This window comes from Chanodichthys erythropterus, chromosome 18, assembly GCF_024489055.1.
Source record: "Chanodichthys erythropterus isolate Z2021 chromosome 18, ASM2448905v1, whole genome shotgun sequence".
Classification (NCBI taxonomy): Eukaryota; Metazoa; Chordata; class Actinopteri; order Cypriniformes; family Xenocyprididae; genus Chanodichthys; species Chanodichthys erythropterus.
In genome coordinates this window covers 31,556,679-31,578,304 of record NC_090238.1, presented here as the reverse complement: position 1 = coordinate 31,578,304, position 21,626 = coordinate 31,556,679, and the positions used below count along the sequence as shown (strand labels likewise).

At 38.2% G+C, this 21,626-nt stretch overlaps 1 protein-coding gene across 1 annotated transcript in view; it reads right to left on the bottom strand.

The window, feature by feature from the left end:
• adam12b (ADAM metallopeptidase domain 12b) overlaps positions 1–21,626 on the bottom strand; it is a 130,992-nt gene that overhangs the window by 30,098 nt on the left and 79,268 nt on the right. Inside the window, exon 12 of the mRNA XM_067367317.1 lies at positions 4,257–4,434. Within this exon, the coding sequence (XP_067223418.1) occupies positions 4,257–4,434 (178 nt within the window). The remainder of the gene's footprint in view (positions 1–4,256; positions 4,435–21,626) is intronic.

Genomic DNA, 21,626 nt, shown 5'->3' with positions numbered 1-21,626 from the left:
ATCCATGGTAACAAAAAAAAAAAAAAAAAAAAAAAAGGAAACGTTACTGTAGGTTTGTTGACATGTCTGGTTTAAATTAGTGGTCCATGCATTGTTCTGATTTGGAAAAAGAAAAAAAAAATGTTTTCTGAAACTCTGAACTCTTGGTATCAGTGCGTTCATGTGTGTACGTGAGTGACATCATCACTGACCCAAGACTGGAAGTGATGGGAACCTCAGAGTCCTAGCACAATTGAAGGAAAGAGGACATTTATCTTAAGAAAAAGGGTGAGGAAGAGAGAGAGAGCTGGATTTTTAAGACTGAAAATCTATTGTTTTGTTGTTGTAGTGATTCAGAAGTACTTTGTTCTTCTCTAAAAGTACACAAGAAGCTTATTAAGACCTCAAGCATTCAAATTTTATTTCATACAGAAATGTCTTTCAAAAACTACTTTTTATTCCTCTCTCTCCTCTTTCCCTCTTTAACAAGGTCCTGGTGTGGAGTGGGAGAAGTGCTGAAGGGCTGGGTTGGGTTAGGTCAGTCCGCTGGCTGTAACTGCTCCTCAGAGGCACAAACATCTCTTTACAGACCTGTTGTTTTCTCTAAACTATCGTCAGCCAGTGTGAAATGATGGGGGGTTGGGCTTCTCTCATCCTTCAACCCAACACTCAAGACCTGCTAGCCTTCCTCTCTTCTCTTTACCCACCTCCTCCCTCATTCCCCCTGGTGAGATCACCCGAGCTCACGGGTGTCATTCTCAAACAAACTTTTCCCCATAACAAGATCCTAGACTTTAAAGTTCAGGCCAGGCTTTTTTTCCTTAGGTCTACACTGATATAATATGTCTCCATGACATCTAAATTACATACATCATTTCTAAAGTCTCCAGTTCCATTACTACATGATATTTAGGGGGCATTTTAGCATTTATTTATAGGACAGTGGAGACAGACAGAAAGGGGGGAGAGAGGTGGAAAGGGATCAGGCTGCACAGATGACGCAGTCTGGACTCAAACCTGGGCCCTAACAGCTCTTTTATGCCACACAGGCCGTGTTTACACCTGGGTTTAAGAGGTGTTTTGGTCAATCTGATCAAAAGTGGATGACATAATACAGGTGTAAAAGGGGTGTAAAATGTTTTGAAATTGTCCACTTTCCACCACTTCCAGAGGTAGTTGAAAACACATTCAACTGGATTGCTTTCGTAGTATAAACACTCATACATTCGAATGTGTTCGAACAGCCACAAAAGACTGCCTACTTTCCACCTTCTGACCTAATGTGTAAACATTAGGGGAAGCAAGCTAGCAAGACGGGATTTAAAGAACGGGTGAAGACCCAAGTTTGGTTTGAAGCCAAAAATGTACCAAGCACAATGTTCTCTCACCATTATTGATTTCTAACGCAGGCTCACAGCTTTCGGCGTGGTCTTCTGGCTGTCAGAGCCGAAATGAAAGCTGCTGATCTGTTTTTCCGTCATCTCCAGGCACGTTTATATGTAAATTGCATGAGCTTATTCTGATCATTAGATCAAAAGATCTGAACAAAGCTATACATTTACCTGCCCATAGACCCTCCCCTCAAAGAAATCAGGACACAAGTGGTTGAAAGTGGACAAAAGAGATGGATTAAAACACCAGAGCTGCGTCCGAAATTGAATACTTCTCTACTATATAGTACGCGAAAAACAGAATGCGAACAAAGTAGTATGTCCGAATTCATAGTATTCGAAAAACAGTAGGTGAAAAGTACCTGGATGAATTACTACTTCTGGCGAGATTCTGAAGTGTGCATACGATGGACATTTTACAATCCCGTGAGGCCACGGGAGAGGATTTGTGAATGGAGTTGAAGGGACGTAACCAAACGCTGGTAGGTCATGTGATAGTAACAACATGGCTGATGTAGTACATACAAATTCATGCATACTACACACATTCGTACTATATAGAATTTTTTTAACGGTCGTGAAGTAAATTTAAATTCAAATGTAGTACTTACTCAACCGTGTGCGATTTCGGACGCAGCTCAGGTGTAAATGGGAATGTGTTTCACTTGACCACTTGTGATCTGATCGACCAAAACGCATCTTAATACCAGGTGTAAACAGGGCCAAACATATGAGTAACCCACTGCACCCTGGCTCAGATAGGAACAACATTTATTTGACCAGATTTGTGTCGATTTAATGATATCATTTCTTGATAAACTGCAGAACAGTTTTCCAATTTTTAGTGCAGTAATGATCCAAAAGTAAATGAAATTTCACTCTATGAATCATTTCAAAGACACCCTGCAGTAACTGCAATAAGATTAACAACATGGCAGTCACTTTTGTATTTTGTTTGAGATTTCTTTCACATTTTTCCATTTATGTTCAGTAAGTATAGTGCATAATGATATACAGTGGTGGTCAGAATTATTGGCACCCTTGGTAAATATGATCAAAGATGGCTGTAAAAACAAATCTGCATTGTTTATCCTTTTGATCTTTAATTTATAAACTTAGCAAAAATCTAACATTTCATTGAAGAAAAAGAATTGAAAGTGGGGGGGAAATCACATTATGAAATAAATGTTTATATCCAAAACACGTTGGCCACAATTATTGGCACCCTTTTATTCAATAGTTTTTGCAACCTCCTTTTGCCAAGAAAACAGTTCTGATTCGTCTTCTATAATGCCTGATGAGTTTGGAGAACACCTGACAAGAGATCAGAGACCATTCCTTCATGCAGAATCTCTCCAGATCCTTCAGATTCCCAGCTCCATGTTGGTGCTTCTTCTCTTCAGTTCACTTCACTTATTTTCTTTAGGGTTCAGGTCAGGGAACTGGGAAGACCATGGCAGAAGCTTCATTTTGTGCTCAGTGACACATTTTTGTGTTGGTTTTGATGTTTGTTTTGGATCATTGTCCTGATGGAAGCTCCAACCACGGCCCATTATTGGATTTATAGCAGAAGCAGTCAGGTTTTGATTTTTTTATCTGTTGATATTTGGTAGAATCCATGATACCATGTATCTGAACAAGATGTCCAGCAGAAGAATAGGCCTTCAACATTAAAGATCCAGCAGTATATTTAACTGTGGGCATGGGGTAATTTTATCCATGTGTGCACCAAACCCATCTGGTGGGTTTGCTGCCAAAAAGCTCATTTTTTTTTAGTTTCACCTGACCATAGAAGCCAGTCCCGTTTGAAGTTCCAATCATGTCTAACAACTTAATATACTGGAGATTGTTTCTGGATGAGAGCAGAGGATTTTTCTTGAAAACCTCCCGAACAACTTGTGGGGATGTAGGTGCTGTTTGATCATTTTTTTAGGCTTTCTGAGACTCGAGACTCAACTAATCTCAGCAATTCTCCAACTGTGATCCTTGGCGAGTCTTTGGCCACTCAAACTCTCCTCCTCACTGTGCATTAGGACGATTTAGACACACGTCCTCTTCCAGGCAGATTTGTAACATCTTTAGTTGATTGGAACTTCTTCATTATTGCTCTGATGGTGGAAATGGGGATTTTCAATGCTTTAGCAATTTTCTTACAGCCACTTTCTATTTTGTGAAGCTCAACAATCTTTTGGTGCACATCAGAACTATATTCTTTGGTTTTACTCATTGTGATGAATGATTATGGGAATTTGGCCTTTATGTTTCCTCATGTTTATACTCCTGTGAAACAGAAAGTCATGGCTGGAGAATTTCATGTTCATGATCACCCTGGTGTGCTAAAAAAAATGTAAATATGACTAGGAATATACTTCAGAGATATTTTACTCATAAAAAAATCTAGGGGTGCCAATAATTATGGCCAACATGTTTTGGAGAAAAACATTTATTTCATAATGTGATTTCCCCCCCACTTCTTTTCCTTCAATGAAAGGTTAGATTTTTACTCATTTTATGAATTAAAGATCAAAAGGATAAACAATGCAGATTTATTTTTACAGTCATCTTTGATCATATTTACCGAGGGTGACAATAATTCTGACCACCACTGTATGTATCCTATTTTATATTTATAAACAATTTAGCATGTTTCCCCACATGTGAGAATGTGTTGTTTCTGAATATTTGTCAATTCAGGAACAGTTTTTGAGAACAAGTCAGAGTAAAAAAGCTATTGGCCTGTGAATATTAAACCGACCAAATCAAATCCCAAACAAAACCAAAGACTAGATATGGAACTAGTTCGGGTCTGTTAATCCTAACAGCTAGAAGAGCAGTCTGCTTTGTAGTGATTCACAAAGGTCTTTGATGTGTATTAGTCTTTCATACCTCCGGCTCTCCACAGTCACACTCCTCTCCTTCCTCAATGTATCCGTTGCCGCATTTCTGTCCCCCGTAGAGCATTTTGACTTCAGGCATATTATACAAACACATGCCCACTCCCTTCTCCAGACTAGCCACCAGATCCTTCTTACTACACGTACTGAACACTGTGGGGAATGGGTACCTGTCCACAAACAGAGATGGAAAAGGAAAGATAAAATTAATTAAACATTGTTTTTATTTTATTTTATTTTATTTTATTTTATTTTATTTTATTTTATTTTATTTTATTTTATTTTATTTTATTTATTTTATTTTATTTTATTTTATTTTCAATGCAGCTTCTTGCACTATTTGCTAGCCTTGCATGATGATCGCCATTAATCCCATTAATCAACATTTATCCCAAGAGTATAAATTAATAATATATTTCTTTAAAGTATCCTTGAACAGGGTGTTTGACTTGTCAAACGTGGCTTTTTCCGGACCTCGGCGATTAACTTCTCTGCAATGTCATATGCCATTTTATATGCGCGAGCCCTTACATTTGAATGGATTCTGATTGGCTGTTAATGTTTTAGTGAAAGAAAAAAATCATTCTGCAAGTGATCCCAACGATATCATTGCTCTATATCTTTATTGTTATTGTTAAGGCCCGTTCACACCAAGAATGATAACTATAAAGATAACTAAGATAACTATATTAGTGTCCACACCAGCAGACAATATCACTCTGTTTATTCTAAGCACATGCTTGTCTGTCACTTTAAAGGGGTGGTTCATTGCGATTTCACTTTTTTAACTTTAGTTAGTGTGTAATGTTGCTGCTTGAGCATAAACAGTATCTGCAAAGTTACAGCGCTGAAAGTTCAATGCAAACAGAGATATTTTCTTTTAACGTTATGGCAGTTTAATGCCAACAAAAACGACAGGTTTGGACTACAACGAGCTTCTTCTAGGGTTGGTGATATCATATACCCTGCAAAACACGCCCCCGGGAACACGCAACAAAGAGGGCGAGGCCATGTCGCACGGCATAATGGAAGCGGAAGAGTTGTGTACACCGGACGCGAGCAACGTGTCAAAAGATAATAGAACCCATTATAATCAGTGATATTTTCTACACTGGATGCGCCGCTGAAGAGTTCAAAGCTGGATTTGCACAAAGGCTTTTACTGAAAGATGGAGCAGTTCCCACTTTAAAAGCAGAAGCTGCTGTTTATTAGCTTCAAATTGTAAGGACTGTATTGTTTGTAAATGTCTTTTAAACTTATAATTCTGTCGCTATTTTTGGTTGCATCAAGGACGTAAACAAAAACCAATGTGTTTTTGCTTCACTAGCCAGTTAGCTAAATTCTAGTGCATACTTCAACAAATGCCAACAAACACCAACAAACTTCTATGTTCATAGACATAGAAATTAAACGCTTCCTTTACAAAAATGCAACTACTCAGTCATGTATTTGGCTACAGTAAAGCTTTAATCAGGATAAAACTGTATATTGAAAGCTAACAAACAGCAGTGACAGCATATCTAAACACTTTGACACAAATACTAAATGAAATACCATTCATAAACGTCCTTTAAAAGCCGCGATTGCAGGGGTTCTGTTTGACCCTCTTCATCTGGGTCTGATTCGGCTCATTTTAATACAGCAATATAGACGCCATTATTTACATTTCCACTGAAGCACGTAACAACAAAAGGTAAGGGGCGTGGCGTTTCCGGACGCTTCAGCGAATCACGATACACTGGGCCAGCTAACCAATCTGGGCACTTTGCACATTTCGGAGGAAGTGGCTTCATAGAACCGGGAAGTCAAGCCGTTCATATGACAATGGAAACAGAGGCGTATAATAAAGGTAAAATATATGAAAAATTAAGACATGTTAAACTGTGACCCCTAAACATAATCAAGCCTAGAAAAAAAACACTGAACCAAACCTTTAAATGTTCAAGCTTGTTACAGCAGCATGGATTCTGATTGGCTGTCAATCTTTTTATCATTCATCAATCAGCTGGATAAAATCGTTCTGAAAGTGATTCCAAGGATATCGTTTCTCTGTGCCGTTATCGTTACAGTTGTGGTGTTAAGTCTGTTAATATTGAGAATGATTTTTAGAACTATACATTTATTGTTATCTTTATAGTTATCGTCCTTGGTGTGAACAGGCCTGAAGGGCTCTTTTCAGCAATAATCTGAAAAAGCTTTCTAAGCAAATAGCCACTTTTAAAGTAATAAACTGAGTAACAGTACATAATCTCAATGACCCAGCCAAGCAATTCCCAAAGTCATTAATGGCATTATTTTCTACAAGCAAAAAAAAAAAAAAATGACAACAAAACAAAGCAAATTAGCATATGACCTTCCACTGTGGCATTCACGCCTGAGTCCTCTACGTGATAGAACACTAAGCCAGCTGAGCATAAACCCATATGGTACATTTCATGATAATTCAGCACTACTGATACATGATTATAAACAACACAGCGCCGGGCCTGACCTCAGCCTGACCGCAGTCACTGTAGCGGCCATGGACACAAAGACTGGGCTCTTTCAGTTCAGCAGAGCAGCAGATGATCATATGACAGCCTCGGTCTAGGGAGGCTGCCTCAGGCAGGGAACAAGACTAGGCGAAATATCTGAGAGGAGAGCAAATGAAGCTCATCTGGGTCTGGGCTCTGCTCACTGGAGAGCACTGCAGAAGATCCTTCATGGTCTGTTGCCGGTATCTTCAGTTTACTGACTCACCCCAACAAACAAGCAGAACAACAAAGTGCGCATTTGCTATGCACTCATAAATATGTGAAACGCTAAATAAATGGATGTCCTTGAATTTGTGTGTTTTCGAAAAGTAAAAGTGACTCTTCCTGCAGATTAATAATGCATGCATACATGTGAAGAAGGGATTAAAACATTAATAATCATAAGGTTAATGGGTGTAACACTTCTGTGTTGAAAAATTATAGGTTACAATCAGTAATTACAGCGTGGCATGTAGCATATGTTTTTTGAAATAACTAAAATTACACTAAATAAATTAGATTTGTAAAAAGTGCAAAATTTCCAGTTTATAACTTTAAATAATAATAATAAAAAATCAATTATTCAATCAATGTGCAGGCGGGCTTTAGCATATCATTAATTATGCTGCAAAGCAGGGGGTCTAAAGCAGCCAGGTTATTCTGGAATATTTACCTGCTGAAATGAAAAACCGGTAACCAATATTGTTTAATGTATTGTTACATTTAACAATATTGTGGGTGAATTATGTATATGATGTATATTATGATGTTAGAATGAACTATATCAGTCTGTGGTAGTTAATGAAGAGATGTCGTATCGATCACAGGTTAAATATGGGGTACCACAAGGCTCAGTATTAGGACCGTTGCTTTTCACTCTGTACATGCTGCCCTTAGGAGAGATAATTAGGAAGCATGGTGTTAGTTTTCACTGCTATGCTGACGATACTCAGCTCTATATTTCCTCGCGCCCTGACGAAACCTACAAATTCACAAAACTAACAGAATGCATAGCTGACATTAAAAACTGGATGACAAGAAATTTCTTATTATTAAATTCAGAAAAAACTGATATCCTAATCTTTGGACCAAAAACTTCCTCACGAAAAAACCTTGAATACTCTCTAACACTTGACGGGTGCTCCATTAAACCTTCGTCCTCAGTTAGGAACCTGGGTGTGCTCTTTGATACCAATCTTTCATTTGAAAGTCATGTTTCTAGTATCTGTAAAACCGCCTTCTTCCATCTAAAAAATCTAAATTACGACATATGCTCTCAATGACAAATGCGGAACAGTTGGTTCATGCATTCATGACCTCAAGACTAGATTATTGTAACGCTCTACTGGGTGGTTGTTCTGCTCGGCTTTTAAACAAACTACAGTTGGTCCGAAATGCGGCAGCTAGAGTTCTTACTAGAACCAGAAAGTATGACCATATTAGCCCAGTTCTGTCAACATTACATTGGCTCCCTATTAAACATCGTATAGATTTTAAAATCTTGTTACTTACTTATAAAGCTCTAAATGGTTTAGCTCCCCAGTACCTAAGTGAGCTCTTAATGCATTATAGTCCTTCACGTTTATTGCGATCTCAGAATTTAGGCCAGTTGATAATACCCATAATATCAAAATCAACTGAAGGCGGCAGATCCTTTTCCTATTTAGCACCTAAACTCTGGAACAATCTTCCTAGCATTGTTCGGGAAGCAGACACACTCTGTCAGTTTAAATCTAGACTAAAAACACATCTCTTTGCTCTTGCATACACATAACACATTATCAATACATTAACATTTTTCAAATCCGTTAAAGGATTGTTACGCTGCAATAATTAGGTCGGCCGGAACCGAGAACATTTCCTATTACACTAGATATACCTGTACATCAGAATAAGAATGGCATCTACGCTAATATCAGTCTCTCTGCTTATCCTGAGGTTTGCCGGGTGCTGGATCCAGGCCGTATCCAGATCAGATGGAGAACCTGCGTCTGGACCTGACTACAACGTAGCCCAGGAGACAATGGGCCTAAAGATCCAATTCTGGCTGCATCTATAATTCAGATTTTTAATCCCCGTATCCGCTTACATATATTTATATATAATCTATTTTTAATCTCTATAATAAAAATGTATAATTCAGATTTTGATCTCCATATACATTTACATATATTATATATATCTTCCAAGGGGTTTTTTCCCTCCTAGGACTTTTTTCCCAGTGCTAGCACGCTGGGTTTTTCTCCTAGGGGTTTTTTTCCACCCCTGGAAGTCAGCCGACATTGGCTTAATGTAGCACCATCTTGTATATGTTACATATTACCACGCTTGTTTGTACAGTTTATTTTTAACCACTTCCCTTTTTTCTGTGCTTCTAATATGTAAAGCTGCTTTGAAACAATTACCAATTGTAAAAGCGCTATATAAATAAATTTGACTTGACTTGACTATATGCCTTTCTCTACTGACGTTCATAGTGTTTGTAAGGATACTGATTGTTAGAATACAGCTGTGACTCACGAACGGGAACATGGTTTGTGTATCATTAAAAACACATTATTAGCCGTTTTTATAATGTAGTCAAGCAAAAGGCTAATCATATTAATTACCGTTATGTATCCAATGTTGTAGAGAGTGATACATAAAACACATTACCATTCTGATACATCAACTCGTAGACGACCCTGTACAATTCACTCTTCACCTTCTTCTGAATCAGTTTCTGGTTCAAACATATATGACTGAATTAAACCAGTATTTCCACATGCCACTGTGTAATTACATAACAGTAAAGTTGACCAAGTGGATCACTAAGCTGGTGCAAGTGAGTGGAGGCGGGGCTAATTTGCATATTCAAAAGAAGCAAGGGTATAGAGTTACATTTAAGCTTTTTTAAGGCATGAATACATTTTTTTTTTTTTCACAGGAAAAAAAAACATTCAAATATTTCATGTTGGTCAACAAAGATGAGTTTTAAGGGACAAAATTATTGACTAAAAGGGGACTTTAAAATTAATATAACACACTGACTACTGAGTCTGCTAACCAGGGATGCAAGAATGTGTTTGGCGTCCAAAACACTGTGTGGGCAAATTTAAAATGATCTAGTATTTTGCTTGAGATTGAGTGTCTCGGCCCACCTGTAGTAGGAAGAAGAATTGAAGAGTTCAAATGCAAAAACCACTAAGTCCATCTGATATATTTTCTTTTAAATCAGCATTTTTTTTTACCAGGCTAGTATGCTTAGGTTCAGTAATTTCACTTTAATGGCAATGAACAGGTTATTTGAAATGCCTTATTTTAAAAAATGTCACTTTAGTCAATTCATTGCTATTTAATGAATCTATGTGTGCTTTATTTAAGCAAAATCCTCTAAATCCACCTCGTTGGACAAGAAGACATAGTAAAATCCTGTCACTGCCACTGTAACAATGGACAAAACATGATAAAAACTTGCAGCTCGGCAACTGAAGTGAAGTGACTTGTGGCCAAGTATGGTGACCCATACTTGGAATTTGTGCTCTGCATTTAACCCATCCAAGTGCACACACACAGCAGTGAACACACACACCGTGAACACACACCCGGAGCAGTGGGCAGCCATTGCTGTGGCGCCCGGGGAGCAGTTGGGGGTACGGTGCCTTGCTCAAGGGTCTCACCTCAGTCGAGGTATTGAAGGTGGGGAGAGCGCTGCATATTCACTACCCTCACCAACAATCCCTGCCGGACCTGAGACTCGAACACATGGGTTATAAGTCCGACTCTCTATCCATTAGGCCACGACTGCCCCCCCAAAAAAGCGGCTCATACACACACACCGTCATTCATCTTGAAATCACATGATTCGATTTGTGACTTCCAATTGGTTCTTTGGACTTAGAGGCAAAGGGAAAGGGTGTTTAGAAGTTTCTGCGAACAAACCGGTACTTCTGAATGGGCTGACGCTGAGATTTTGTAGATTTGAAGCGAAAGTATTTGATGAATGAATACTATGTGCGGAGAGCATTCGCTCAATATCATTATCTAATTTTTGACTGGTGGTGTTTAGCAGGTTTTGCATCTGAACTCTTCAAATGAACTAGGGCTGCACGATTAATCGCATGCTATTCTCACGCGCATTTCGTCAGTAAAGCCGGTTCCCTGATTACCGCTAAATTGCCATCACCTGCTTTCAAATGAAGCGGCATTTAATAGACAGAGCCGTAGATCACTGAAAAGCCACGCAATATCGCGTTCATATCGCAGATGAATCGCCTGCGATAATGAACGCGATATTGCGTGGCTTGTCTGTGAACTACGGCTCTGTCTAATAAAAGGCGCTCCGTTTAAAAACAGGTGATGGCGATTTAGCGGTAATCAGGGAACCGGCTTTACTGACGAAATGCGCGTGAGAATAGCATGCGATTAATCGTGCAGCCCTAAAATGAACAACTAACAAATCAAGCATTCTGCGTTAGTTCAGGCAGGTCTCGTAGTCAAGCTCCGCTATCAGCTGATTCGCAAATTCCAACCCCACCCATATCAGCTGATCTGATTTCTATGGACTCAATTGACAACGCTCAAATAAGGTGCATTACTTAAACGCAGCTTCCGTCTCTCTGCTTGCTTGGCTGCTTCCACTGCATGCTGCTTGCAACCCACCTCCACCCCCAGCTCCTCCTTAAACTTGTGTTTAACTTAAGTGTCATTCTGTTGTCATTGATGCATGCTCTGTTCTCAATAGGGGGATTTTGTGCTGCTCTCCCAGATAAAAATGGGAGGTTGTCCCCAGGAGCTGCCGCTGTTCCCGGTCTTAGCTTTTCTGGAGCTCATGAAAAGGACAGGGAATTTAGAACAGAGCCATACAGCCAAATTTAACTTCAGCAAAATATGCCAATAAATAATTGACTAAAAAGTCTGTCTCTGGTAACTTTTTACTTAAGTGGTCCTGACTGAACTTCGATTTGAGCTGTACTTTTAACTAAAGTTTCTTGCTTTGAAAGAAACTGAAAAGACCTGAAACTGAAAAGACCTGAATTTGCATGCTGGTCAAGAGTGGTTTATGCTGGTTTGGTGCTGGTGGACCAGTAAAACTTAACAGATAAAGCATGATCTTGAAGACGAAGCTGGTTGGCCAAGGCTTTCTTGTTGGTTAAGCTATTTAGGTAGTCTTATAAGCCTTGTTCAGACTGTCAGTCCAAATCCAATTATTTGTGTATCCGATAGGAATATGATCTAAAAATTTTGATGTCCACACTGTGTATCGCAAGTGTTCAGATCCGATTTGTGTGTCCATGGCGCTTTTTAGTTTTTCAGCAATATCTGCATTGGTTTCTATGGCAATGACGTTGCGTTCGTAGGCATACGCCAAAAACAACAACAATCGCAACATGGAGGTATTTGCAAAAGAAAAAAGATGTAATTTCTGCAAATTCGACACTTTGCAACAACACAGCCTTGTTTCTGTAGCGATTTTCAGCATGGTTCCTATAACAATGTCTGACGTTTATGTTGCGTGAGAATGTCGCATAAACCACGACAAATCCGATCAGAACGGTCAGACTAAAACAGATTTACAGAAATGCGATTTGAATAGGATTTCAAACCACATATGAATGTAGCTCGAAATGGATTTGTAAAAAATCGCATTTCATGTGGTTTTTGGCTGTTCAGACTTGCTAAATCTGATCGGATTTCAATCGGATATGCATAAAAATCAGATTTGGACTGACAGTCTGAACGAGGCTATAGGGACTCCGACACATTAGCATCCAAAACATAACATACTGCAAAAACAAAGTACTCCTACTGTTATAGCAGTTAGCAGTACTGTTATAACTGAGCAGTTACTCATCCATACCAAGCTGTTCAGTGGTGAATAATATTTCCCGGCTAAAGCCACAATCCTTCATATGGTTAGAAAACAGACATGCATGTAACATCCATCTCACTTTCATGCACCTTTGACTGAGAGCTTTTGAAGAGTTTGCTGATGAACTTTTAACACCTCTGTTTTCCCCGCCCGCCCTCTGTCCACCGGGACTGATTGTTTCCCAGCCACGCTGGTGCTCATCAAAGACAACCTCAGTGCTCACCTTTAGCGAGCAAACACAGGAACACGGGCCTGAATCAAACATGCATGACTCAGACAAGAAGCGATTCTGTCATCTGTGCCAATAGAGCAAAATAAACTCTGCAGATGAAAGAGAGGAAAATGGGAGGATAGGATGGAGGGAGGTGTGGGGAGGAGAAAATCTTTGCCAGGAACATCTGTGCTCCCTGGGGGTAAGTGACCGCTTTAGGGTTTTGTGGTGGGAGCCAAGCGCATGGAGGTAGGGCGGACGACCGGCCGGACTCCTGCAAGGGGTTTTCTGGGTCTGTCCTCATACTTCACCCTGTGTCCTCAATGCACCCTGCCCAGTAACACAACACCCAAGACTAAAATGTATTGCTCAGAGGTTCTTTCAAAGCTCTAGAGTTTTATTTAAGGATTTGCTTGGTCTCAAATGTTTCTTTTACATGTCCTTAAGTAGACACGAATGAGACAACTGATGACATAAAATTAATGGGGATAGCTTAGCTAAGAACATGTGAAAATGTTTGAATTCATATTTAATCTGAAAACATACTTTGGTATCTTGCCAAATCTGATTGATTGTTTCTTTCTCTTTCTTTCATTCATTCATTCCATTCATTATGTTGGCTTGACATGTAAGCAACATGCTAAAATATTCTAGCAATGTGCTAAAACATGTTTATTCATGTTAACAATGTGATAAATCATGCTCGCAACATGCTAATTCATACTAGAAATGTGCTAAAACATGCTAGCAAAATGCTAAAAATGCAAGAATCATGTTACCAATGTGCTAATTCATGCTAGCAACATATTAATTCATGTTGGCAAAGCATTAATTAATGATAGCAGTGTGCTAAAATTGCTAGCAACACTAAATCATGCTATCAATATTTTACAAAATGCTAGTAACGTGTTAATTCATGCTAGCAATTTTAAATTTTTCAGACAAGGCTTTGTCAACCCAACATGGTCAGGTCAGGTCAAATTTATTTATATAACGCTTTTTACAATTTGTAACATCAAAATTTGTCCCATTGAATAATTATAATTAAATATATGATATATACTTATGTATGTATAATACTGTATGATATATGATGTATGTATCTGCAGGATAATTAAATGACATTCATTCATTCATTCATTCATTCATTCATTCATTCATTCATTCATTCATTCATTCATTCATTCATTCATTCATTCATTCATTCATTCATTCATTCCTGTGATTATATTGGCTTTACAGCATGCTAATTCATGTAAGCAACATGCTAAAACATGTTAGCAATTCATTCTAACAACATGATACATCATGCTAGCAATGTGTTAAAACATGTTAATTCATGTTAAAAATGTGCTAAATCATGCTAGCAACATGTTAATTAATGTTGGGAATGTGTTAATGCTAGCAGGGTTAACAATGTGGTTAAACATGTTAGCAAATTTGCTAAATAATGCATAAATGTGCTAATTTAAGCTAACAATGTACTAAATTATCCTAGAAAAATGCCAAATCATGCTAGCAAAATGTTAAAACATGTTAGCAACATGCTTATTCACGCAAGCAATGTGATAAAACATACAAATTCATGTTAGCAATGTGTTAAAACTTGTTACCAATGTGCTAATTCATGCTAGCAACATGTTAATTTGTGTTAAGAATGCGTTAATGCTAGCAGGGTACTTAAACATGTTAGCAGAATGTTAAATCATGTTAGTAACATGCTAATTCATACTAGCTATGTGCAAAAACATGCTAGCAACATGTTAAAAATGCAAGAATCATGTTAGCTAATGTGTTAATTCATGCTAGCAACATGTTAATTCATGTTGGCAAAGCATTAATTAATGATAGCGGTGTGCTAATTCGTGCTAGCAACACTAAATCATGCTATCAATGTGTTACAAAATGCTAGTAGCGTGTTAATTCATGCTAGCAATTTTAAGGTTAACAATGGGGTTAAACATGTTAGCAAATTAGCCTTTCGCCGAGCCCCGCCCCCCTTAGTTACTGTTGCTTTGTCCGACAAGCCGTGGCGCTGTCACTCCACACGCAGTGAAAAATACATCGCGGAACAAAGAGGATACTGAACACACATCGACAGACAAGACAGAGTAGGTTACTTATGATATTAAACAAAGTCCCAGCTTTCAAACCGTGTAGTTATTAAAGAAATTCAAACAATAAAAACCGTTTTGTTGCTCTTTAATGTGTCGTGACCATGGTCGTGACAGATTGCTGTAGATCCTCAGCTCAACCGCTCGTAAAAAACGATCATCTCTTCCTATTAGTCCATGAACATGAGAATGAATGTTGTTTCAAACACGGAAAGACGTCAATATACACCATTTTTCAAGTTTTACTCCACCGAGGTTAATCTTTTAACTACTGGCTGCTTTGACGGACAAAATGGCGGATGCGGCGTTCTGATTGGTTAGATCGCTTGTCAATCAAACTCCCGGCGAAAGGTCAATTGGTAAATAATGTAAAAATGTGCTAATTTAAGCTAACAATGTGCTAAATTATGCTAGCAAAATGCCAAATCATGCTAGCAAAATGTTAAAACATGTTAGCAACATACTTATTCACACAAGCAATGTGATAAAACATACAAGTTCATGTTAGCAATGTGTTAAAACGTGTTACCAATGTGCTAATTCATGCTAGCAACATGTTAATTTGTGTTAAGAATGCGTTAATGCTAGCAGGGTACTTAAACATGCTAGCAGAATGTTAAATCATGTTAGTAACATGCTAATTCATACTAGCAATGTGCAAAAACATGCTAAAAATGCAAGAATCATGTTAGGAATGTGCTAATTCATGCTAGCAACATGTTAATTTGTGTTAAGAATGCGTTAATGCTAGCAGGGTACTTAAACATGCTAGCAGAATGTTAAATCATGTTAGTAACATGCTAATTCATACTAGCAATGTGCAAAAACATGCTAAAAATGCAAGAATCATGTTAGCAATGTGCTAATTCATGCTAGCAACATGTTAATTCATGTTGGCAAAGCATTAATTAATGATAGTGGTGTGCTAAAATTGCTAGCAACACACTAAATCATGCTATCAATGTGTTACAAAATGCTAGTAACATGCTAATTCATGCTAGCAATTTTAAAATTTTCAGACAAGGCTTTGTCAAGCCAACATCAAAGTTTGTCCCATTGAACTTTACTATCTAGGTCATTCTTGTTTAATAAATGTATAATTTTATAAATTTAATAAAAGAGATCTGCAGGAGAATAAATATATATTACCTTATTTATTCTTATTTATTAATGTATTTGTAATGTTAATTTTTGATTCATTTTCCAGATTTTCTCCATTTTATATGTCCCTAGTATGTCTCAACTATTTTAAAATAATATATATTATATTATTAATCATATGACTTTTCAAAGAGTCTTTAGAAACCATAATGAAAGATGAAACACTAATAATATCAAAATTGGTAAATGTCCTAATAATGACTAGTGAAAATATGTAATTGATAACACGTTAACGTTAAGACACTTCCGACCCTTGGGTTTACTTAAAACAAGGACAAACAATCAAGATATTAAGAGATCACATTTTGACTTTTTCTTACCTAGGACAAACACACGCAAACACACAATTCAGCCACAAAAGAAACTCTATCGACCCTTCATATGCTCTTCATACGACATATGCTCTCAATGACAAATGCGGAACAGTTGGTTCATGCATTCATGACCTCAAGACTAGATTATTGTAACGCTCTACTGGGTGGTTGTTCTGCTTGGCTTTTAAACAAACTACAGTTGGTTCAAAATGCGGCAGCTAGAGTTCTTACTAGAACCAGAAAGTATGACCATATTAGCCCAGTTCTGTCAACATTACATTGGCTCCCTATTAAACATCGTATAGATTTTAAAATCTTGCTACTTACTTATAAAGCTCTAAATGGTTTAGCTCCCCAGTACCTAAGTGAGCTCTTAATGCATTATAGTCCTTCACGTTTATTGCGATCTCAGAATTTAGGCCAGTTGATAATACCCAGAATATCAAAATCAACTGAAGGCGGCAGATCATTTTCCTATTTAGCACCTAAACTCTGGAACAATCTTCCTAGCATTGTTCGGGAAGCAGACACACTCTGTCAGTTTAAATCTAGACTAAAAACACATCTCTTTGCTCTTGCATACACATAACACATCATCAATACATTAACATTTTTCAAATCCGTTAAAGGATTGTTACGCTGCAATAATTAGGTCGGCCGGAACCGAGAACATTTCCTATAACACTAGATATACCTGTACATCAGAACAAGAATGGCATCTACGCTAATATCTGTCTCTCTGCTTATCCTGAGGTTTGCCGGGTGCTGGATCCAGGCCGTATCCAGGTCAGATGGAGAACCTGCGTCTGGACCTGACTACAACGTAGCCCAGGATCCCCGTATCCGCTTGCATATATTTATATATAATCGATTTTTAATCTCTATAATAAAAATGTACAATTCAGATTTTGATCTCCATATACATTTACATATATATATCTTCCAAGGGGTTTTTTCCCTCCTAGGACTTTTTTTTTGCCAGTGCTAGCACGCTGGGTTTTTCTCCTAGGGGGTTTTTTCCACCCCTGGAAGTCAGCCGACATTGGCTTAATGTAGCACCATCTTGTATATGTTACATATTACCACGCTTGTTTGTACAGTTTTAACCACTTCCCTTTTTTTCTGTGCTTCTAATATGTAAAGCTGCTTTGAAACAATTACCAATTGTAAAAGCGCTATATAAATAAATTTGACTTGACTTGACTTCAGAGCGTTTTCAAACAGACAAATCAATGCCGTCAGCTTAGTGACAACAAAACAGAAACAAGCAAACACTGATTTGCAACGAGCCCATGGTCTTCTGCAAATCTCACAGATGCCAGCAGTGTGGCAGTAAGCTGGGGCACAATCAAGCGTGTGTGAGTTTTAATGCTGCCTTTAAAGGGATTACAGTTGAAAGAGACCAATCAGAAGGGGCGTCTGGAAGTAAAAGTCATGACATTTGCAAATGGAAGCGACACATACTGTATCTTAAACACCCTCAAAAAAAGCTAATGATCCAAAAATGACATTTAAGCGGCGCTGTAGTTTGTGCAATGAGCCGTTTGCAGCAGCGAGTGCTAGAATAGTAATGTGACAGAGAAAAGGACTTTGGTCTAAAAAGGGATTGCCACCAGGGATGGACTGCTTTGAATGACAGTGGGTAAGCTGGCAGAGGTTGGCATCAGGTCAAGTGGGTTAAGCAGACTTGGCGTGGCGAAAAATGGTGCTAGCAAAAGCCAGATTGGTTTGTATGGCCTGGCACGCAAAGATGGTTCGAGGCGCATATGAGCATGAGTCTGAGATTTGTGCGCCAGTCCACTTGGGCTGTTGGAGGTTGTGGGATAAGATACTGCCAAAAATAAAAACACACTCAAACACATGTACATATTTACAGAGTTAAGTGTGCGAGTGCACTTAAACCTTCACATAATTTTTCTCTTCACTCAACTTTGATGATTGCCAAACGATTCGCTCTGTTCCCAGCATCTGTGCAAGCCCTAAAGCCCTCCTTATGAATTCAAATTCAAGCAAACAACAAATCCTTTCTGCTTGAACTTCTCTTTACTTCTTTACCCCAGTAAATCACAGCCGCAGACGTGCAAAAATCCACCGAGAACTCCTGCAGTCTACCCTGTCAAAGCCTCTTTTCTCAATTCAAAGATCTGCTTGCATCTGAAAACTTTAACTGCTATCATTAAGCATCTGCTTCATAACTCCACATCTTTTCCAAGACACAACAATGAACCCAGATGCTGATTACAGAGTAAATTATTCTGAAATTACACGCCTGCTGTCCTCTCCAAAACGAGTGTGCTTAAACATTTTGATATATTTACGAAACAGTGCAATGTTGAGTGTTTGCATAAAACCAATAGCTCTAATCAATCTCGCTTGTGCTGTTGGCACCTCTGATCCGACGCCAGTGCACCTGCTGTGTTTTGGAGATCTTTAAATTACAGGGCAAGAATGAGATAAGACCCAATGCAAGACAGCTACAACATTGCATTGTTAAAAAAAGTCAATAAAGATCAAATTAAAAAGGCTGATTTATGCTGGTCAGACCTGATTTAGAGCTAGTCTAGCTGATGAAACTTGATGTATCATTTACTCACCCTCATGTCGCTTCAAATCTGTATGACCTTCTTTCTTTTATGGAACACAAAAGGAGGAGTTCTCAAGAATATAGTTCCGTTTCCATGCAATTAGAGTAAATTGCTTTAGACTGAGGCTTTCAAGCTTAAAATAAAAACACCATAGTAGTATCACAAAAGTAGTCTTGATGCTATATTCTACACTACATACAAGTCTTCTCAAGCCATACAAAATCTATTTGACATCCACCTTAGTTCTGTCTTCAAAAAAATATCCTATTGTGTTCTGCTGAAGAAAGAAAGTCATATATGTTTGGAATGACAAGATGGTGAACCATCCCTTTAAAAACCATTTTGAGGATACCAACTTAAAATATCAACTCTGGCTTTGTACTTGAGGTGCACTTGAGTCCATCTAGGCATGATACATGTGTCTCACTTGTTGTATTTTCATAGAGGGTGTTCATACACACAGAAACACACCCTGATGATTTGTATTGTTTCAGCTGAGCTTGCACGTTACCAGATTATTCACGTTTCCTAAGCGTTCCTCTGGTCACTGTTAGCATAAACCTCTCTACGGTACGTCACAGAATTCCAAACATGTTCAAATTTCTCTTTGGGAGATGTCAGCACAGCCTAGTTCTCGGTCAAACCATGACGACACCTGATATCATAATACACACACCCATGCCGAACAATTTGTTAAAAGAAAACACTTGTTGGAAAAACCTACACCTACATTTTTGCAAAGCTCCAGAAACTTACCTAAACATACAATTTACTACAGTTTCCAGCTGAAATGAACACTAGTGGCAGTAAAATGCCAACTATTATTCCTGTGTACACAAAATATGATTACAGGGGGCAAATTATTGATTAAAAACAGTTCCTGGCATGGAAATAATTATGAACGTAGCACATGATTTGTAAACTAAAACATTTTGACATTTGCATCACATAACCAGCTTCATATGCATGGCTTCAGTAGCTTGGCTTGTACTGCTATTTTTTTTTATATGTTTTTGATTGTTCTGCTGACAAAACACTACAAAAATATATTTCCAAGAAATTTCAGTAGATAAAAAAACCCCCCAGACAACATGAAAATTGAAATGTATGAAATTATAACTTGATTATAAATTATAACTTGACTTGGACTTGGACCACAGGGACTTGTGAACATTTCAATCACTAAAAACAGTGAGACATTCTAAAATGCTTAACGTAAAAAAAAACACTTAAAGGGTTAGTTCACCCAAAAATGAAAATTATGTCATTAATGACTCACCCTCATGTCGTTCCAAACCCGTAAGACCTCCGTTCATCTTCGGAACACAGTTTAAGATATTTTAGATTTAGTCTGAGAGCTTTCTGTCCCTCCATTGAAAATGTATGTACAGTATACTGTCCATGTCCAGAAAGGTAATAAAAACATCATCAAAGTAGTCCATGTGACATCAGAGGGTCAGTTAGAATTTGTTGAAGCATCGAAAATACATTTTGGTCCAAAAATAACAAAGACTACGACTTTATTCAGCATTGTCTTCTCTTCCGTGTCTGTTGTCAATCCGCGTTCACGACTCCGCAGTGACGCTGCTTGTGACAGCGGTTGCTGCTGTGTAGCAGCTTCTTCCATCGCTCTTAGTTCTTCGTCCGTGTATTCGGGTTCAAATAAATATGGCTGAGCAAAAAAATGCAAGTCTTCCTCTGTGTCGAAATCCTTAGACATGTTTGCGAAGGTTGTTTTGTTTACAGCGTGCGTCTCCCTCAGGCTGTAAATGATAGGGCTGGGAATTGATTCCAAAAAGAATAGATTCCGAGGCGTTGGGAATTGAGAGTCGATTCCAAAGGTTGGAATCGATTCCATTAAAGCCGGGGACACACCTAATGATTAGCCGAAACATTCTAAGACTGAACTGAACACACATACCGATTGTTTCCTTCGACGGGAGCCGATTTATATACTCACACATGGAATTTGAACACCGACTGTAATCGCAGACTGAACGCAACTGGCTCTGACTGTACGCGTTTGAGCGCGATCAGTCATAAGTATCAATTTACATTCATAATCGGCCTTAAGTGTGTGCGCGGCTTAAGGGGAATCGACTCCTCTTTAATATTTTTTTTAACACAAACCGCGGCCTGTAGCCGGTTTCATTTGTCAACACAATCACGTCACATGTAAAGAAATAAAGTTCAGACTAAATAAATGGATCCAGGTTTAGGGTAGGATGATTATTTCAGCATTGTGTAGGCAATCAGCGCAATGACTGACCCAATGAAATCTTTAGAATTGGTTGCTGGGCGGGGTTTGATCTTACTCGTAGTTTAGGACAAGAAGAATAAATCAATCGACAACAACAATCAATCACACTCACGCGAAGAATATTTATATGTGTAAAGTGTGCATGAGTCTGTTCCTGAACAAAATGCTTTTAGAATTAAACAGGAATTTTAGCTATAGTTTTATGATACTGCGTGAAATATATGTACCACAAATAAATAAAAATCTATCTGTCCACATACATAAGTGTATATATACACGTGTGTGTAGGTAGGTATGTATGTAAATAGGAAACAGGAATTGGAATCGATTCCAGAACAGCCCTAGTAAACGAA